At 44.8% G+C, this 21,027-nt stretch overlaps 1 protein-coding gene across 1 annotated transcript in view; it reads right to left on the bottom strand.

The window, feature by feature from the left end:
- The window catches only part of B4GALT5 (beta-1,4-galactosyltransferase 5), a 76,178-nt gene extending 58,180 nt beyond the window's left edge, over window positions 1–17,998 (bottom strand). Inside the window, exon 1 of the mRNA XM_019458186.2 lies at window positions 17,718–17,998. Coding sequence (XP_019313731.2) covers window positions 17,718–17,832 — 115 coding nt within the window. The 5' untranslated portion in view covers window positions 17,833–17,998. The remainder of the gene's footprint in view (window positions 1–17,717) is intronic.
- Window positions 17,999–21,027: the final 3,029 nt, after the last annotated feature.

The following is a 21,027-nucleotide window of genomic DNA, read 5'->3' as shown; positions in this document are numbered from 1 at the left end:
AAATTCTTCCGCTTAATTTTTATTCGTAATATTTAGGAATGAGATTAAATCAACCTGACACCAAAGGGGCTACAATTTCCTATCTGGTTTTCCATATATCAGTAAACGCAGCAAGTATGTTTTCTTTATAGCTCTCCTTTTAAGAACCCCTTGCCAGAAAAAGATCTTTTTTTTTTTTTAATGTTTATTTATTTTTGAGAGAGAAAGAGAGAGCACAAGTGGGGGAGGGGCAGAAACAGAATCCCAAGCAGGCTCCAGGCTCGGAGCTGTCAGCACAGAGCCTGATGTGGGGCTTGAACTCATGACTGTGAGATCATGACCTGAGCCGAACAAAGTCAGGCGCTTAACCGATGCTTAACCAACTGAGCCACCCAGGCACCCCCAGAGATAATCTTATAGCGAGACGTTATGTTTAGTTAGAGTGAGGGAGAGACAGAACTAACCAGGAAAAGATGTTACAGCAAAGAAACTGCAAAAGGGTAATCCAGCACAAAACAGCATTTACTGAATTGCTACCCTTCTCTCCAATCAATTCTCTCAGACTAACAACTCCTAAGGTGCAAAATTTTCAAATATCTGAGTGTGTATAAAGATGAGAAGGAAAACCAAGAGATGAAAACATTTGTGAGGAAAAGATTATGAATAAATTATTGTAATTTCCTTCCTGCATTGTTCAAGTGGGTTTAATAGTTTAAAAGTGTTGTTCAACAGCACAAGGGTGGTAACATTTGTGAGACCCTAATTAAATATGATTCATTCTGGAATGTTTCCGGTGACACAAACTCACATAAATAATCTACTGGTACGTTTATTCAGATGTCACAATGAAACGAGTCTGTTTTTCACACACACAAAACAACCCCAAACTGTAGCTTCCGTCTATGCACACTGTTTTACTATTTTATTTATGGAACAATTAAATTAATAAAATAATATTAAAATTAAATTGGTGGCAGTGATGTTTAATTTGTGGATACTGGGGAATGTTACTGAAAGCAAACCACAAAACCTAAGCCAAAACTAGTCCTAAAAGAGGCATTTTTCCCACTTTCCCTTGTATGCTTGGTACTTCGCTTTGGTCAAAGCTGACATAAAGAGCTACAGAAATCAGCAATACAGTCTCAGAAAATAAGGCCACGGAACCCAGAGAACACAGGTGTAAGACAGGCTAGCAGTTAGTGGCGTGCTCCCAGGGGACCCCAGGGGCCTTCATCATCCTCAGCCATAGCACCTGCTTCTCAAGCTCAGCAGAACCTTCCAGACAACATCACAGGATGAAAAGATTTATCCTTTGCAAACCTACTGACCCTTGTCCTTCTAGCTTTAAATTCTGAGGGTTCAAATAAGAACTGGGTAACAGAAAAAATGAGACCCTCCGGAAACTTTGCTGCAATCAACTGCTTCAGCCCTGGTCTACTACGTTCCCCTTCACGGGAATTGGTAACCCTAGCAGGGAGTTCCCCACTTTCCCTTCCCCTCTCTACTCCAATAGAGCACTGCGATCAAGGGGCTGGGGAAGAGGTGGGAACGGTGATTTGTTGAACACCTAACTGGTACCAAGACTTGCAAACATGTGATGATATCCCTCCTTTATCGTCACAATAATCCTGCATTTATGTACCGCTCATCTCCCGTTTTTACATATTAAGAAACACTCATTTGGGCACCTGGATCAACAAGACATCTAAACAAAAATGAAATCGAATTATCCAAAAGCTTTAAAAATCAGCCTGCCCTTATGTTTTGTTTTGGTTTTGGTTCTTTGTTTGTTTTTGTTTTTTGGAAGGGGGAGTGTTTTGGCCCTTTTACCTTTACAGTTTTCAGAAATACAAAGGTCACATCAAAATATTACCTTTGTTCATGGCGGTCCAGTATACTATTCACACTGCTTTTGTACAGGTTTGAAATTTTCTGTAATCAAATAATTAAGGGAAAAAAATTATCTCAAACATAAAGCAGACCAAAAAAGTAGCTTCTTACCTACAATTAACTGCCAAATGAAGTTTGAATAAAAGCCAATCTACTAACCCACCCAAATCTTAAGATTTCTCAATACTTAAAACCAGAATGAAGATAAGCCAAGTCAACAATAAAAGAGAAAATCAGGCCAACACCAAAACAAAACATCTCACTTGCCCTATGCCACATACATTCTCTCTCTCTCTCTCTCTCTCTCTCTCTCTCTCTCTCTCTCTCTGACACACACACACACACACACACACACACGCAGAAGAATGAAGGATTCCAGGGGCGCCTGGGTGGCTCAGTCACTTGGGCATCCGACTTCGGCTCAGGTCATGATCTCACAGTCCATGAGTTCGAGCCCCGCATCAGGCTCTGTGCTGACAGCTCCGAGCCTGGAGCCTGTTTCAGATTCTGTGTCTCCCTCTCTCTCTGCTCCTCCCCTGCTCACGCTCTATCTCTTTCCTTCAAAAATAAATAAACATTAAAGAAAAATTTTTTTAAAAACGAAAAAAAGAATGAAGGATTCCAGTTGCCCCTTCCAGGCAAAGCAAATGATGGGTGCCAGCCTAGCACAATCAGCTCAAGTTTTTATCGAAAACATAATCTTAGCAACAGAGGCAAGGTTATTCCCGCTTTCCATGCACAGAGCACAAGAGACTAGCTACTTCTCAATCACAGACTTGTGCTTCATGCCGTCTGTATGGTCCAGTCTCAGAAGACACTTCGTCCTCATCTCTCCTTGGATCAAGTAAAATACAAAAGTTTCTCATTTCCTACGCGAAAACTACCTCTCAAAATGAAAGACTGGCCAGCAGAGCCAAGACATAAAGGCATAACTTTTATAAGTTTAAAAACACCAAAGTCATTAACCTAGATACTTTTCTAATTAAAAAATTAGAAATGGGGCGCCTGGGTGGTTCTGTCAGTTGAGCATCCAACTCTTGATTTCGGCTCAAGTCACGATCTCACGGTTCATGACATCAAGCCTTACATCAGGCTCTGCGCTGACAGCACAGAGCCTAAATGGAATTCTCTCTCTCCCTCTCTCTCTCTCTCTTCATCTGTCTCTCTCTCTCTCCCTCCCTCCCTCTCTCTCTTCCTCCCTCTCTCTGCCCCTCCCCCACTCTTGTTCTTGCACTCTCTCAAAATGAATAAACTTAAAAAAAAATTAGAAACAATGTTCCTAGCAATATATGAGAATCATCGTAGCTGCCCCATCCTAAATCAATCAGGACTGTTTTTCATCGACATGTCAAGTTTACGCACAAGACAAACCATTAATAAATTCATCTGCGACTTCCAATTTCAAAGCATTATCACACACAGACTAGGTAAGACACAAAATGCTTACAAGGGTTAAAATCCTTATTGAATACCAAACGGGCAAAACCTAAAACTACCACTTGTCAGCTGCCCACACACTAGGCCCACATAAAACCAAACATCTAACTGTGCTGGGCATAATTAATATAAAACCGTGCTCTGTGTCATAGTTCAATTATAATGAACATTTTTACAAATCCATCATGTTTTTATTTGATTCTTTTAGTTCCTCACCCTGAAGTTTTCTTGGTTAGCACGGCAACCTTTAACATTCCCATATGAGCAGGGAACTAGCTAGTTGTACTTTTCAGCACCTCAGATCTGTCCACCTCTCCTTTACTTCCCTAACTTAACAAATAAATAGTGGGGCGTCTGGGTGGCTGGGTGAAGCCTCCGACTTCAGCTCAGGTCATGATCTCGCAGTTCGTGAGTTCGAGCTCCATGTCAGGCTCTAAGCTGTCAGCACAGAGCCTACTTCGGATTCTGTGTTTCCCTCTCTCTCTGCTCCTCCCCTGCTCATTCTCCCTCTGTCTCTCTCTCTGTCTCTCTCAAAAAAATAAACATTAAAAAAACACAAATACATACTGACTGCACACCTTCTGTGTGACAAGACAGTGTTCTAGGCAGGAATACAACAATGAACAAGAAAGGTAAGTCCCATCCATTTAACACTGAATGAGAGAGAGGTCTGAAGATGGGCAGGAGCACAGAAGTCAGCCAGTGAAAAGGAAAAGGAAAGAGTCTAGTCTATGTTGGAGGGACAGGAGAAGAGTGGCGTAAATGAGGCTGGAGAGGGAGGTAGAATCAGGTAAGATAGAAGGCCTTACAAGTTACGATAGGGAGTCTGAACTTTATTCCAAGAGTAATCAAAGTCACCGAAGGGTAGGAGACAAATTCATTATGTCGGACAAATGCCTCCTGAGCACCTACTCGGTGCCAGACTTGTATTCTAAAACCGACACTCTTCCAGGTGGAAGAGAAGAGGCCTCGGCATGTAAATGTGTCCCTCCTCCACTGGTCCAGAGAGCACTGTTCTTATTGAGAAACATCAGGTCATTGCTTACCACCATCACCATGACTCCATTCAGGAGACACACAGCAGCCACATTCCCTGTAAATGTGACCACCAACCAAAACCAGGCACAACCAATGAGCCCAGTGGGGTAGGAAATCAAATGTGTTTTCAAGAATTTAACTTTTCTGCTGTCTTAAATACCACGGTCTTAAATGTCTTAAATTATATGCACTATTATTTCTGGCGATTAAGGAATGTTAACACCAACTGAACAGCAGTTGAAACTGATCTTCAATTAGACACATCCATCCAGGAGTATCAAATCACTCAAAATTGAAAATTTTTACTACAGGGGAGCTGTAGTCCCTAGCCGAATACTTAAAAAGTAACAGAGCTGTGGTGCCTGCCTTATTCATTACCGAACCCCAAAGCCCAGCACACTGCAAGGGTGTAACACAGAGATTAAATTAATGAAGTTATAGCTCTAGTAGCCAAAGTAGGCAAATGAAAAGCCAAGTTTATGTACTTTTTTTTTCATCACAGAAAAAAAATTTTCTAAGGACCCACCTGTCTTTAATCACTACCATTATCACTCATGTTTACATAAATACATCTGCAGCTGGCACCGGGCACAAAACAATAAAATTGCCAAATTTTACCTTGTCAGAGGTACAGGAGTTCAGCAGGTTTTACATATTAGGTTTTCCCTTTTGCTCATTCTTTACACTCTGTTCATATTCTGATAATGTTGCGAAGTAAACAGGATGAAAAATAAAAAATCCTGTGTTCACACCACACCCCTCCTCATCATGCAGTGACCATCCTGGCAGCGTGTGCCTCACCTCCACCTGCCAGCCTGGCCTGTGCCGTTGACCGGGAGGCATGGGGAAACAGAACGCTCTGGTGAATAAGGAATTACCAATTTTCAACGAATCAGAAGACAAAACAAAAACAAACAAAATGACCCCACATTTCATACCAAACTCAAAGCCACGCCTCCATTGTCTTCATTCTAACCACCAGCACCTACTATTAAATAACCAAATGTAGGGGCCTCTGGGTGGTGGCTCAGTCGGTTGACTTTGGCTCAGGTCATGATTTCCCCGTCGGTGGGTTTGAGCCCCGCATCAGGCTCCGTGCTGACAGCTCAGAGCCTTGATCCTGCTTTGGATTCTGTGTCTCCCTCTCTCTCGCACTCTGCTCTCTCAATCTCTCTCAAAAATAAATAAGCATTAAAAAAATAATAACAAAATGTATAAGGTGCTGGTTAATGGAGATTTGGGGTCAACCAAATGCCAAGTAAAATTTACTTTTCCCTATCGTAGAAGTCATCAGCCCCTTTCATTTCTGTATGGAAAATAATGAGCCCAGTGTTTCATTAACTATGTTCACCAATCTATAATATTTTCCAAATTTCTCTTCTGTAGCAGATGTTCAATCAGTAAACTGTATTGTCCCCACCACCAAAAATGTGGTATCTCAACATCTGGCCTTGCCTTTACACGGACTTTCAGAGAACCGCGACTCGAAGCAGAAAACGTTTAAGTTATATTTCAGTCCCGCTGGACAAAATAACCAATAAACAAAAAACATCAAATAAGACGTGGATAGTCCCCCTTCCATCAGAAAAAGTCACAGGACTCTTCTAACACTGAAATACTTAACACAATCCGCACAGCGTGTCAAGTTTAGCAGAAAGAGTAACTATTTTAAAGACAGAGTCAGAAGTCAAGCAAGCAGCATCACATTTAAAGAGGTTAAGAGCAAAATAAACCAAAAACCTGTGACTCCTCCTTTCTCAGTAACCAGACCAGTAGTAGCTTGTGCAGGAAATGCACGAAATGCCTTCTGGTAACTTAAGCATTACAAACGCCTATCAGACCTTCACAGGCAGAAAAAGGAATGGGCACGCTGAAGAGAGCAAAAGTTAGCAGTACATTTTTTTAAAGTGCAAACAAAAGAAAAAAGAGAGACAAATTGAACCTCATTAAAATTAAAAACTTTTGCACACCAAAGGTTGCTATCAAGGGTGAAAAGCAGCCCACAGAATGGGAGAAGATATTTGCAAACCACAGATCTGATAACAGCTTAATATTCAGAAAATAGAGAGAGCTTCTCACAACTCAACAGACAATCCAATTAAAAAATGGGCAAAGGACCAGAACAGACATTTCTCCAAACAAGATACACAAACGGCCAATAAACCCATGAAAAGATGCTCATTATTCGTCATTAAGGAAATACAAAGCAAAACCACAATGAGCCATCATTTCACACCTAAGATGTTTATACTCAAATAAAAAAAAAAAAAAAAAAAAAAAAAACACCCAAAAATGGAGAATAAGAAGGGCCGCCAGGATGTGGCAAACTGGAACCCTCATACACCGCTGGTAGGAACGTAAAATGGTGCATCCACCGTGGAAAAGTCTGGCCGTTCCTCAAAAAATTAACTAGAATGACCACATCGCTCAGCAATTCCAATCCTAAACATATACCCCAAAGAATTAAAAACAGAGACTCAAGCAGATATTTGTACACTAAAGTTCACAGTGGCATTATTCACGTACCCAAAAGGTGGAAATAATTCAAGTGCTCGTCAAAGATGAAAAAACCAAATGCGGTGAATACATACAATGGAATATTCTTCAGTCATAAAAGGAACAAACTTCTGATCATGCCATCACATGGATGAGCCTCGAAAACACTACAGGAGGTGAAACAAACCAGGTACAAAAAGACAGTATTCTAGGATTCCACTTATGTGAAGCATCTAGAAAAGGCAAATTCAGAGACAGAGAGTAGATTAGAGGGTACCTGGGGCTGAGGAAAGAGGAGAATTTGGAATTACTGTTTACTGGGAACAGAGCTTCTGCTTGAGGTGATGACATTTTTGGAAACGGTGATGGGTGCAAAACTTGTGAATGTAACGAAAGCCACAGAATTACACATTTAAATTACTAAAATACAAGGCAAACTTTATGATATGTATTTTTCTACCACAAAGAAAACAAGTACAAAGTAGTTTGGGGCAAAATGAATGCAAAGCCACTTCAAAACCAGGATTAACAGAAGAAGCAGTCCTTCCCCCAGAGTGAATGCAATCCCACAACGAAAGGCTGATTGATTTACCCGGACGACAGTTTCTTCATTCACGCCATCAAATGCTGAAGTGCATACAACGTGCCAGGCACTATCCTAGACCCCCCAAAAAAATCACAATCCAGAAAACTTCCCCATCAGGACTCTACAGATTATGACGATATGGATAAAGTGAGTTTTTCTTAACAAGTTAAAAGATTAAATGCTTTTATTTAAAATACACAGTTTCATAATAAGTACATCAAAACTCCTAAAACCAGTCTGTTACCATTTTGGCCCACGTGGTTTAATTGAAGTTACCAATTTGTCACTTTCTTTTTTTTTTTTTTAATTTTTTTTTAATGTTTATTTATTTTTGAGAGGGGGGAGACAGAGTGCTAGTGGGGGAGGGGCAGAGAGAGAGGGAGGCACAGAATCTGAAACAGGCTCCAGGCTCTGAGCTGTCAGCACAGAGTCTGATGCGGGGCTTGAACTCACGAACAGTGAGATCATGACCTGGGCCGAAGTCGGACGCTTAACCGACTGAGCCACCCAGGCGCCCCCCAATTTGTCACTTTCTAAACTGGAATAAAGGACCTTTCTTTCTTTCTTTCTTTCCTTTCTTTCAACAACCCAAACATGATCACAGCGCAGCATTTAAGAAAATACTATTTTCTGACCTTCACAAGCCAATGGGCTACCACTCGGAAAATATATACATCACAATCCTGAGTATAATTTAGGCGTGGTGCCTAAAAGCAGAACTCCTCAAGATGGGATAATTAGCAGTTCTATGAGGGAAAAAAACAAACAAACAAACAAACAAACAAACAAAAAACTCTTGTTTTCCCATCTTTCCCAGCGCATGGTTGTTCAGCAATGAGAACTAAGCAAAAGGTTTAAATGACTATGAATCATAGTTTTGGGACCACCTGGAGGGTGAAGAAAACAGTTCCCCCTTTATGATATTTAAATGGTTTACAGCTCTTTAATAAAAAATAATACACAGTCGTGCTCACTAGCATAGCCTAGATTAATTTAAGTTTTAAAGCACAACACTGAGCTGTCCTACGACCCACGCCTGCTGGTACCTGACGCTCCACAGCATTTTCATCACCATAATTAGGCCACTAATCGCCTCAGAGAACTGTTCATAATTGATGACGGTAACTAAGGTAACTCAGAAACAATGACCAGGTTGCCTTCTAGTCGCTGCAAAGTACCTGGGTATCTGTAACCTGGGAAGGAGCAGGAACAATGCCTACCGTCTAATAATTGCTTACTCAAACCAGCAAAGGGAGGGGAGGGAGGGACACTGGAGAAGAGACAGCATTTTAAATGATTCAGGGTGACTCCCGTGCCTGGGAAAACACTGAATTCAGGGGATCGGCAGGAGGTATGAATGTTCTTCAGGATAAAGCCACAACATAAAAAAGAATTTACTGGGTCAAAATGTGATATTCATTTTCATTTAGCATCCAATTACCTAGAGGACGGAGGACGGAGCAGGAGCTAATGAGTCCGGGGCTATCTCACGCTTGAAAGCAAAAGTGTGATACTAGGGAAAGGACTGATTTAGCAGATTAAAACTTAAAAGGATTTCCCCAAGGACAAAAAAAAAAAAAAGAGGGGGGGGGGAGGTTTTAACATCCCCAAGATATTCCCCATAAAATTCTTTTTAGTTTTTTTCCCTTGCCCAAGACAACACACAATTTTTTTTTTCTTTTCCTTGTCATAGTAATTTCAAAGATACAGACTTGAGTGCAAAAATTCTTCTTTTTAGGGCAAAAACTGTCCCAAGACAACAGCACTGCACACAGTGAACTTCTCCATCACCCCAAAGGGGGAAACTGCGCAAACACTTCGCCACCCCAGCAGTGCCACAGAAGCCACGGCTCAGCACCTCACCGAGGGTTAAGCAAGCGGGAAACCCAAATTTTAAAAGATGGGTGCCTTTACGCAACACAAGCCATTATTCCTTCTTCCACATCAAGGTGCCATCCACACTCGCCCAGAATCCTGTAACCTCAGATCTGACAGCATCCCTAGAATCTGTACCACCATCCGTGCCCTCAGTTTACAGACGTGAAGACTGAATACCGCTTCCTGTCTAGTCACCGGTGATGCCGGACTAGAGCCGCGGTGGAGGACGTCTCCCACTTACAAATAATCGTTACAAACCTAGGGAGCTTGGTGTCAAGCTCTGTGCTAAGCCCTTTTACATACATGCTCTACTTAATTCCCACCACAACCATGAGAAAGATAGTATCTTCCACTTGGTAGATAAGAAAATTGAAAATAATTTGCCCGGGGGACCTGGCTGGCTCATTGCATAGAGCTTGTGACTCTTGATCTCAGGACTGTGAGTTAGAGCCCCGCTCTGAGCAAGGAGGAAAAGGAGGGAAGGGAGGGAGGGAGGGAGGGGAGGGGAGGGGAGAGGAGGGGAGAGGAGGGGAGGAGAGGGAGGGAGGGAAGAAACAATGTGCACATTCAGTGTGTTGATTCAAAACCTAGGTCTGGCTGACTTCTAAGCTAATGTTCAGTCCTATTCTCCAGTCCTTACCATGGCTACAGGGTCCTACACAGCCTGACCCCTCCTACATTTCTGAATTCATCTCCTACCACTCTCCCATCTCTTAAAAAAAATCCAGTCAGGGCCCCCGGGTGGCTCAGTCGGTTGGGCATCCGACTTGGGCTCAGGTCACGACCTCGCAGTCCGTGAGTTCGAGCCCCACGTCGGGCTCTGTGTGGACAGCTCGGAGCCTGGAGCCTGCTTCGGATTCTGTGTCTCCCTCTCTCTCTCTGCCCCTCCCCTGCTCATGCTCTGTCTCTCTCTGTCAAAAATAATTTTGTTTTTTAAATCCAGTCAACCTTCACTCAAACTCATCCCTGCCTCAAGGCTTTTATACATGCTGGGTGTCCCCATCCCTACCCCCACCACCACCCCCAAACCTGTCAACGATTCATTCTACCCCTCCAAGACAAGTACCACCTCTTCAACAAGGCTTTCCCTAACCACTCAATCTAAAATAGACACTCAGGGGGCACCTGGGTGGCTCAGTCAGTTAAGTGCCTCTTGATCTTGGCTCAGGTCATGATCTCAGGTTGGTAGGATGGAGTCCCACGTTGGGCTCTGTTGGGCTCTGCACTGACAGTGTGGGGACTGCTTGGGATTCGCTCTCTCCCTTCTCTCTGCCCCTCCCCCCACGCGTGGGTGTTCTCACTCTCTTTCAAAATAGCTAAACTTAAAAAAATAAACAAATAAAATACAACAGATATTCCGTCACTCCTACAGCTATCTGAAATCTTCTTGTACATTGGTTGTCTCCTTATTAGGATAAAAGCACCACAAAGGCAAAAGCCTCTCACTGAAATAAAAGCGCCAAGATGGCAAAATGTTCTGCCTTATTCATTTCTAGACGACCCAATACCCAAAAGAGCATCAGACCAGAGGAAGCTCTCAAAGGAACCACCAGTTGAATAAAGGAATGAATGCCTTTATTCTACTTTTCCCTAGTTGTTTCTTGTGATTAATCTTATCTTTTCAACCATACTGCATGTGCCTCAGGGATATCTTACAATTCTCACTTTGGGCAAGTTAATGACTCAACCTGGGCTTATACAATCATCTAGAAAGTGAAAGAAGCAGTCAGTCTGGAATTCAGGGGTGCCTGGGTGGCTCAGCTGGATGAGCATCTGACTCTTGATTTCAGCTCAGGTCATGATCCCAGGGTCGTGGGATCAAAGCCTTGTGTGGATCCACACTCAGCGTGGAGCCTGCTGGGGATTCTCTCTCTCCCTCCCTCTGTCCCTCTATCCCTCTCAAGCGTGCGCACACTCTCTCTAAAATAAAACATCTTGGGGTGCCTGGGTGGCTCAGTCGGTTAAGCGTCTGACTTCAGCTCAGGTCACGATCTCACGTTCCGTGAGTTCGAGCCCCGCGTCGGGCTCTGGGCCGACGGCTCAGAGCCTGGAGCCTGCTTCCGGTTCTGTGTCTCCCTCTCTCTCTGCCCCTCCCCCGTTCATGCTCTGTCTCTCTCTGTCTCAAAAATAAATAAACGTTAAAAAAAAATTAAATAAATAAATAAATAAATAAATAATAAAATAAATAAAATAAAACATCTTTTGTATTTAAAAATGTTTAAAAAGAAGCTTAGAATTCAAATATCTCCCACAGCTGGTAACATAACAGGTAGATACTGAAATACTCATTATTGACCCATGGATCTTAAATTCCTTTCATTTTCTCACATATTTCTACAAAAATACACCTACTGTGCAAAGGCAAGCGTGCTTACTTAGCTGGCATTAGAAACTAAGGAATAACTGGGGCGCCTGGGGGGCTCAGTCAGTTGAGTGGCGACTTCGGCTCAGGTCATGATCTCGCGGTCCGTGAGTGCGAGCCCCGCGTCGGGCTCTGTGCTGACAGCGCGGAGCCCCCTTGGGATTCTGTCTCCCTCTCTCTCTGCCCCTCCCCCATTCATGCTCTCTCTCAAAAATAAACACTAAAAAAAAAAAGAAGAAAGAAAGAAACTAAGGAACAACTACCCTTACACTAGCAGCATACGCAGGCCCGCCTCTTCTCAAGAGGGCTCCGTTCGCCTCTTTCAAGCCACACCCAACCTGTCTGCTTCTGATTATCCTTTATCTTGACCAGGGTTAAGCTCCAGTTTTCTCTACTTCTTTGACAGGCCTCAGCAGCATCACATTCTTTTACTTCTTGCCTGCTAAAGTTTTGTTTGCTTTAGACGGTTGGATGTGTCCAACAGATCTCCTATGATCAAAAAAGCTCCAAAATTAGCGCAGTCAGTTGCATTTTGGCTTCTATGGTTTGGAATTTCTACTCTCCTGAAGAGTACCAAAGAGTCTTAGCAACACAGAGACCCTCCTTCCTGGTAATGTATTATATGCTGCTCCCACTGGCCTCTCAAGCTTGGGGTGGGGGGGGGGGGGGGTGATGTCAGGTTGGGGCGGGACCATCTACTGGCTACAGTATCAAAGGCCTGGAACCATATCTGATACCGTGTGAACGGCTGCTTCTAAAGATTGTCCAAGATGAGCATATTTTCACTGTTAAAGACATTTCATCTCCAAACCCAGACCTTGTTTCCAACACAGCAAAATGCTGCAGGGGAGACATGAAACGTTGCCAAAGTCCTGGTCAAAAATGTGCTGTTCCGGGGCGCCTGGGTGGCGCTCAGTCGGTTAAGCGGCCGACTTCGGCTCAGGTCATGATCTCACGGTCCGTGAGTTCGAGCCCCGCGTCGGGCTCTGTGCTGACAGCTCAGAGCCTGGAGCCTGTTTCAGATTCTGTGTCTCCCTCTCTCTGACCCTCCCCCATTCATGCTCTGTCTCTCTCTGTCTCAAAAATAAATAAACGTTAAAAAAAAAAAAATTAAAAAAAAAAATGTGCTGTTCCGTTTTATAACTTCAACCTGTTCCCTAAAGATGGTTTCCTTCTAAGACAACTGACCGGACTCAAAGAAAATATTTGAGTGAGTTGAGTGTGAAAATGAGCATGAGGGGGTGGCGATCTTTAACAGGATGAGGTTTTTTTACTTTTTAAAAAAAAAAATAACCCACATTCCACCATATGTATATCACTCCACAAAAGCTCAAGAACTACATGCACTGTGGCATTTAGGGGGCATTTTCACATAGGGTACAAAAAAATCCCACAAAAAAACAAAAAAACGAGGCTGTTTTCATACCAAACTGGGGGTTCTGAAATTTTCCTATGGTTATTAGAAAAAGTTGCACTTGACTACATAAAACATGTACCTTATCTAAAATCTTAGGCCCAATATTTGTACAGAATATGAATGAATTATCAACTTTCTGTATGTGAAAACATCTCATTAAAAGTTGGTTAAGATGGGGGCACCTGGGTGGCTCGGTCGGTTAAGCGTCTGAGTTCGGCTCAGGTCATGATCTCACGGTCCATGAGTTCGAGCCCTACGACGGGCTCTGTGCTGACAGCTCAGAGCCTGGGGCCTGTTTCAGATTCTGTGTCTCCCTCTCTCTCTGCCCCTCCCCTGTTCATGCTCTGTCTCTCTCTGTCTCAAAAATAAATAAACGTTAAAAAAAAAAATTAAAAAAAAAAAAAGTTGGTTAAGATGAAGTTCTGGTTTTTCAGACAACTTTGGGGTTTTGTCAAGTATAAGATCAGAGAGAATCAAGTGACTTGCTCAAGGTCATTTGGTCAAATCAGGTGGGATTAGCATTACTGGTTCCTGCCTTCCAAAAGCCAACCAAAAATCAAACTTTTCTTGGAACTAAGCAAGCCAAAAGGGAAAAATCGTTCCCCATTTCCTCTCCTCGGTAATCCAAGGACAAACGAAAAATTAGTTTCAATGGCAGAACCTCAATTAATAAAGTTTCGTCAATACATAGATTATTACCTCCAACCATGCACGGCACCTCTCTCAAAATTAGTAACTATTTTACCAATTTGAAAGGTCAGTAACCTCTATACAACCTTCCCATCTAACAGCCCCATAAACTTACTAAGAAGCTTTTAAATCAGCCTTTCCTATGTACACCTATAAATAGTTCACTTCTCTTATCTTCTATAAGATCTGGTCAGACTGCAATATATAGATGTACTCTGAGCTGTTAGATTTTTTTTTTCTTGAAGTTAAAGGATCATAAATAAGTTCAAAGTTTTCTTCAGAACTCTGAAAGGAATAGGGATATTTCACCAGGACGGGTGAAACAGCGATTAAACACACGGGAATCCGTCAGGCTGTGGCTGGGGCAGGGCTAGAGAGGCTCGTACACATTTTGATCACCAGATCAGCTGCTGCTTCAGACATTTCAAATCCAGCACCTTCATCACATTTTCTGCCCCATTCCTTTTCATTTCTACTTTCAACCTGCTGATATAAAACACTACCCTTGAATTAATAACAGAAATGTAATACGCAGTGAAGCCATATTTTGAAATCACTAACTGGACTGGGATAGGGATATTGAAGCAGCTGGGAACTCTTTGTACTTATTACAAGCACAGTGTACTCATATCTAGCAAGGAACAGTCCTCACATCCAATTTTCTAAGTCGAATGGTGCCATTACCCCTATTTCAGATGACCCTCAAGTCCGGGATGTTGCCCTTTGCCCTCGGACGAAAGGTCACCAATATTAAAAGCTGGCACGAGAACTCAAAGATACTAAGTTAGTGGGCAGGCTAAAATTGTGGCTGGATTCTATCATATATGAACAACTTTAAAATACTTATAACTAACATTAATTTTCTCTTACCTCAATTTCAATTCAAGTCTACTTATTTCTGAATATAGTTGTAACACACTTTTTGGACTGATGATTTCTCTTTAGGCCTTTGAGCAAAACGTGATCACTGGGTATATAAGGCAAATCAAAAGCAGGACTGGAAAAAATTAAACCCGGAAGGAAATGTAAGTCACTAACACTTTCCATTAAGCCAGAAGTGAGAAATGTCATTATTTGGAAATGAATCAGGTTAAGCTATTATCACACTGCCAATATACAACTGTTTTTGACCTGCAAAAACAGAAATTTCATATGGTTCAACCTAATGTTATTTTCTAAGCTCATTTTAATAACTGTCTCAAATTAAGGTGTTGACAACCCAAGGCCCATAAAACCTTCTATTTCTCTAGATTGCCTTAACCTTTGGAAAGATTTGCCACCCCACTGTCCAAAGCTGGCCATTGGAGAAATTAAGTGTATTAACAGGAAAGCCAAGATTTAGAAAACAAAACAAAACAAAAACAAAAACAAGACCAAAAATCCCACCAAACAGCTGACTATAACTGTGCCTACAAGAACCCTAAAGCCATTCCACATCTTTTGTGCAGTTCACATTCTCCACTAACAGAAGTTGAATCCTGAGAAGATCTGCCCTTTGGAAGACTTCCATTTAAGGAAAAACCAGTGAAAATGTAAGTGCACCACATCTTTTTCAGTTTTCAATGATACAGGAATCTAAGCATGGTAAATGTTCATCATTTTACACTGGGGTTCCACTGACCTAAAAATTTATTGTTGAGGAATTCTAACTGAGTTGGTGAGTTCTGCTGGAGAATGTGCCTTCTAACCTTTCTAATCTCAAGGGTGATCACCATCCCAGTGGGATTATTCTGCTATTTGGATATGGTTGATTTATGTACAAACAACAGAAATAACCTGTCACGGAAAGCGGTTATGGCTGCAAGACTACATCTAGGTCTAAATCTATATCATCTCACACCCATTGTTAGTAAGTCTAATATCTAATATGCTAATGACCTCTTTTCTCAATTAATTCCACTAATTACTCACCTGTTCTCATTCTGCCAAAATTCCTATCTCCTAATCTGATCCATCAGACCACATACTATACTCTCCCAGAGGGATGTTTTTTCCCTAAGATACTTCATAAACTGTTAGGACAATCAGATGGTGCCTGTTCTATCTTTCCAGGTTTCATTTATAGTATACAGCAGCAATATTAACCAGCAAGTGAAATACGCTCTTAAAAAAAAAAAAAAAAAATCAGGAGAGAATCTCCTGCTCTATCTGGAAATTTCTCTATTCAGCTAGTTCAGTGTTGACAGGTCAACAGAGAATGGCACTAGGCATTACTACAGTCCTAAAGGGCATGCCCCTATAGTGAACCCATCAACCCTTTCCTAACATCCAAATGACCCAGACTTTTTATAGCAGAATCTACTCTCCTTGCCCCAGCCCCAACAGCATCTTCTGGTCATTTTTCACCCTGAACTAAAGTTTTCTCTGGAGCGTGTGGTGACACCCTGTCAGTCAAATACATTCTTTAAACCTTCCATCTACTCCCTTCTTTCTCCAAAGTTGCATGTAACTGTTTTTTAAAAAAACACGTACAAAAACTCCCTGTGCATCGTAAGTGCTTTAAAAAAGAATTTATCTACTTCCATCCTTAAAACCCTATGAGGCTAGGCTTAGTACTCCCATTTTACAGAGGAGAAAAGCTGAGGCTCAGGAACTTGCCCAAGGTCATAAAGGGCAAGGATTTGAATTCGAGTCTGACCTCGGTGTCCTCTGACCTTAACCCTCATGCTGTATTTCCTTCCAATCTCTTTCTTCATGTCCTTTATGTCTGTCTGCTCTGTGGTCTTACAAAGTCTATGCTTGGGCAGTGTTCAGTTTCTCCCGGGGCTGTCTTGCCTTTAAAGGACATGCCTTCCAGAAGAATGAGTACCCATTCCATTTTTTCTCCATGCTCCTCCTTCCCACCTGGCACCATTTCCCCCAAGGCTCTTATCACATCTCCTCCTCTAGGGCCAATTTACGTGTCCTCTCGGTCCCTGAGCAGGCACCACTGAGCAGGCACCACAGGATACTGAAGGGCCACCTTCTACCCTCAAGGCTACGAGAGAGAAGTAAAAGGGTGGAAGGGTCCAGACAGCCCCTCTCCTAAGTCTTCATTCAGGAAGAAACTGCGGCCGAGGACCGGAGGGGGGGGGGGGGAGAATTTGGGGAAGGAAAAGAGGTACGGGGCGGAGTAACAAGGGTGTGCCCTTGGGGGTGGGGGGTGGGGAGATGGAGATGGGGAGGAGGCGTGGGACGCTCAGGGTTTAACAGATTGAATGGGAGGGGGGGTGGACCGCCATAAGGTGGGGGGGGGGGGGTGCCACCCGGAGAGGAAAGGGGCCACTTGGAGGAGGAGAATGTGTGCGCTGGGGAGGAGAACCTGGAGGTGGATATAACAGGAAAGTGGAGGGAAGAAAGGGTAGGGAGGGGGAGCAGGAAACGGTGGACTCACCCGGGAGGAGAGAGGGGAAGGATGGATGGGAACCGGGAAGGTGGGGCGCCTCGAGACCCCACCACCGAGGCTCGGCGACGAGGGGCGGGAGGGCCGAAAGGGTTCGGGGTCCGCGGAATGCCGGGAACCGGGGCCTCGGGAGACCCCGGGGGAGGAGGAGCGGGAGTTCTCGAGCCGAGCGGCGGGAAGGGGGGCTCGAGGGAGGCAAGGGCGGGAAAGGGGGCGTCCCGGCCCGGGGGCTGGGGGCGAAGGTATCGTCGGGCTCGCCAGGGGATGGAGTAAGGAGGGCCGGGGGTGCGCGGGAGGCAGGCGGGGGCAGTGGGTTCCGGGGCCCGTCGGGGTGCAGAGGGCGGGAACGTCCTGGCGTCCCCCGAAGGCCGGGCGTGGGGTCTCCCGAGGGTCGGGTCGGGGTCCCCGCAATCTTCCGCGGCCAGGCTCCGGGCGGCCTCCGGCCGGGGTCTTCCGAGGGTCGGCGCGCCGTCAGGGTGGGGCGAGGGGTTCCCGAGATTCTCCCCCGCTCCCCGAGGCCGGAGCGGCGCCTCCCCCCCAGGACCCCAGGCTTCCTTCCTACCTATGCCGGGCGCCACATAGACGAAGTAGAGCAGGGAGGACGACAGCGAGAAGAAGAAGAGTGCGGCGAGCAGCGAGCGGCGCGGCAGCCGCAGCAGCCCCCGGCGGACGCGCATTCTGCAGCCGAGCCTGCTCCCGCCGCTCCCCGTCCGCCGCCTCCTGGGCTGCCGCCGCCGCCTGGGCCTCGGCCACCACCTCCCGGGCCTCGCGGGCCGCCGCTCGCCGCCGCCGCCTCGCCGCTCCCAGCCGCCGGCCACCGCGGGCCGGGCCACATAGAGCGGGCGGGGGCCTGAGCGGCCCGGAGCGAGCGCAGCGGCGGAGACGGGGCGGGGCGGGCCGCGGGAGGCGGGCCGGGGGCGGGGCCAGCGCCGCCGGGCACCGTCGCAAAAGACCGGCGCGCGCTCCCTCGCCGCCCGAACCCCCGGTTCGGCTCCCGCGGCGGAGCGGCGGCCCGCAGGGAACGTCGCTAAATGGCGACAGCCCCTCTCCTGGCGCGGCCACCGCCCAGGCTTTCGGGGAGCGTCGCTCAAGTGCCGGTGGGCTCCGCGCAAGGGCGCCCCTAGCCCGGGAGCCAAGGGGCCGTCTGCAATGTCTGACGCTGCTGGTCGCCTACTGCGACAGTGGAGCGGGGATTATAGGCATAAGGGCTCGGCATACACCTTCACTCATTCATTCATTAATTCACCTCACCATTTATTAAAAGCCAGACATCGGCCATAGGCCAGACACTGTTGTTGGTGTTGGGCATGCTACAGAGAACAAAACAGACAAAATCTGTCTTCATGAACTCACGCTCGAAAGCGAGGAGGAAAGGAGACAAATCAGTTCATAGTATCGGGTACTGATAAATGATATGAACAGAATAAAACACGAGAACGTATTGGAGGCAGGCTAGTGTGGTTAAGGAAGGCCTCATTGACCAGGTGACATGGGATGAGACATAAAAGGGTGAACAGCAGGCACAAAGGCCCTGAGGTCAAAAAGCCTCCTCTGTCCCCAGGTTATCCAAACCCAGGATAAAGGTTAGATCTCTAGGCAGGGTCCACATCCCACAGAATCATAAGGAGTGTAATGATAACAATTATCAACGTGAGGACTTGGGTTGAGAGACGCTGGGCTTTACTTATGTCGTTAAACTGCCCCAGCAGCCCTGCAGTCTGTGCTCTTATAATTGCTATTACACAAATGAGGAAACTGAGGCTCCTAGGGGAAGCAATTCCCCCAAGCCTTGCAATAGGGCCTCAAATCAAAACTGACCTGTCTCCCAAGGCAGACCTGTGACCACTAGGTGGTAACTTACCTCAACATTACATCTGGCTACTAATTCGCACCCTGCAAGTTGGTATCCTACTCCGTAGGATAGTGTGTGTGACCATAACCAAAAGAATGTTTTAAGATCAGCCCCAGGTCAGAAGAACCAGCCCGGCTTCAAGAACCTTCCAGCTGAATTGGAGAGGAAAGTGGTCCTGGTGTAGATACATCTCCCAGGAACTGTGAGGCTGTCTTGGAATCCCAGAAGCAATCAGGAGGGATTCTTTGAGAGTCAACAATAATCCCACTTTCTATTCCTAAGGTAATTTATACTTTTTGCAGTGTCTGAGCCTGTAAGTGAGGGCTCTAGAGCCAGACTGTCTAGGTTCCATGGCTCCTATCTCTTCCATTCTTAGCTGAGTGACTTCAGGCAAGTTGCTTAACCTCTCTGTGCCTCTCAGTAAAATGGCGGATATTATTAGTAACAATTGCATCCAGTTGTTGCGAGGATTTGAGTAATCCATGGCAAACCAGGCACGTGGTAAATGCACATAGCTCTCACCTAACCAACACCCCTGGAAAATGGGATGGGGCAGAAGAAGCTTAAACAACAAAATTTCTCTGCTTTTCTCGGCAGGGAATTTTGACTCGGATTTGGGTTCAAATCTTGGCTTGGTCTCAGCTAGCTGTGTGACCATAAACAAGTCGTTTACCCCTCAGATTCTATTCATTGCCTACAAAATGGACCCAGTGTTGCCCACCTCTACAGGGACGTGATTCAGAGTAAGTGAGAGCTGAGTTGAGGCCCTAGACCAGAAATCTCAAACTGGCTGGAATAATCTGACCTGTAACTCCTTTTTGTTTGGCCCACACCACGGCCCCTGCCCCACCATGATCTCGCAGTTTGTGAGTTCGAGCCCCACATAGGGCTCTGGGCTGACAACTCGGAGCTTGGAACCTACTTCGGATTCTGTGTCTCCCTCCCTCTCTCTCTCTCTCTCTGTCCCTTCCCCACTCTCACTTTGTCTCTCTCTCAAAAATAATAAACATTAAAAAAAATGAACAATCGGGGCACCTGGGTGGCTCAGTCGGTTGGGCATCTGCCTTTGGCTCAGGTGGTGACCTCACGGTTCAAGGGTTGGAGCCTGCATCGGGCTCTGCTCTGTCAGCACAGAGCCTCCTTGGGATTCTCTCTCTCTGTCTCACTCTCTGCCCCTACCCTGCTTGTGCTCTCTCTCTCTTTCTCTCTCTCTCTCAAAATAAATAAATAAACTTTAAAATTTTTTAAAAGAAAGTGAACAATCATACTGTAATATGCTGTAATAGCCAGTACATTCCCAAATTTCCCAAATTTCCCCAATTGTTTAAGAAATGTCTTTTATAGCTGTTATTTTTTTTCAACAGCATCAAATCAAGACTTACAGATCGCATTTGGAATTATTTCCATAGTATGTACTTACTTACCTACAACCGTCTCTGTACCTTTTTTCACCATTTCTCCCAATATTTTATTTAAAACATTTTTAAACCTATAGGGAAGTTGAGCAAATGGTACAGGAAACACCCAGATATTACCATGCAACGTTTTGTTTAACCGAACCAGTGCTGGACCCGTTGGATTTCCATGGGGGGAAAAAAGACTCTTCACTCCTACCTCACACTATCCACAAAATCAATTCAAGATGGATTGTAAATCTAAATGTGAACGATCACAAAAAAGCTTTTAGATGAAAACAAAGACTATTTTCATGTCCTTGACGTGGGCAGAAATGTGTCAGAGGACACAAACACCAACCAGGAGGGAAAATTGTGATAAATGAGGCTGCATTAAAATAAAAAATTCTCTTCATCAAAAGACACCAGAAATAGAAACAGAAATACATAGCTTATAAAGAACTCATATACAGAATTAAAAAAAACTTTTTAATGTTTATTTATTTTTTCAGAGACACACACACACACGCAGGGGTGAGTGGGGGAGAGATGGAGACACAGAATCTGAAGCGGGCTCCAGGCTCTGAGCTGTCAGCACAGAGCCAGACGCGGGGCTTGAACTCACA

Source organism: Panthera pardus, unplaced genomic scaffold (genome assembly GCF_024362965.1).
Source record: "Panthera pardus isolate Hobbes unplaced genomic scaffold, ASM2436296v1 HiC_scaffold_25, whole genome shotgun sequence".
Lineage (NCBI taxonomy): Eukaryota > Metazoa > Chordata > Mammalia > Carnivora > Felidae > Panthera > Panthera pardus.
The sequence above is the reverse complement of the archived record's forward strand: the minus strand, read 5'-3'. Positions and strand labels throughout refer to the sequence as shown.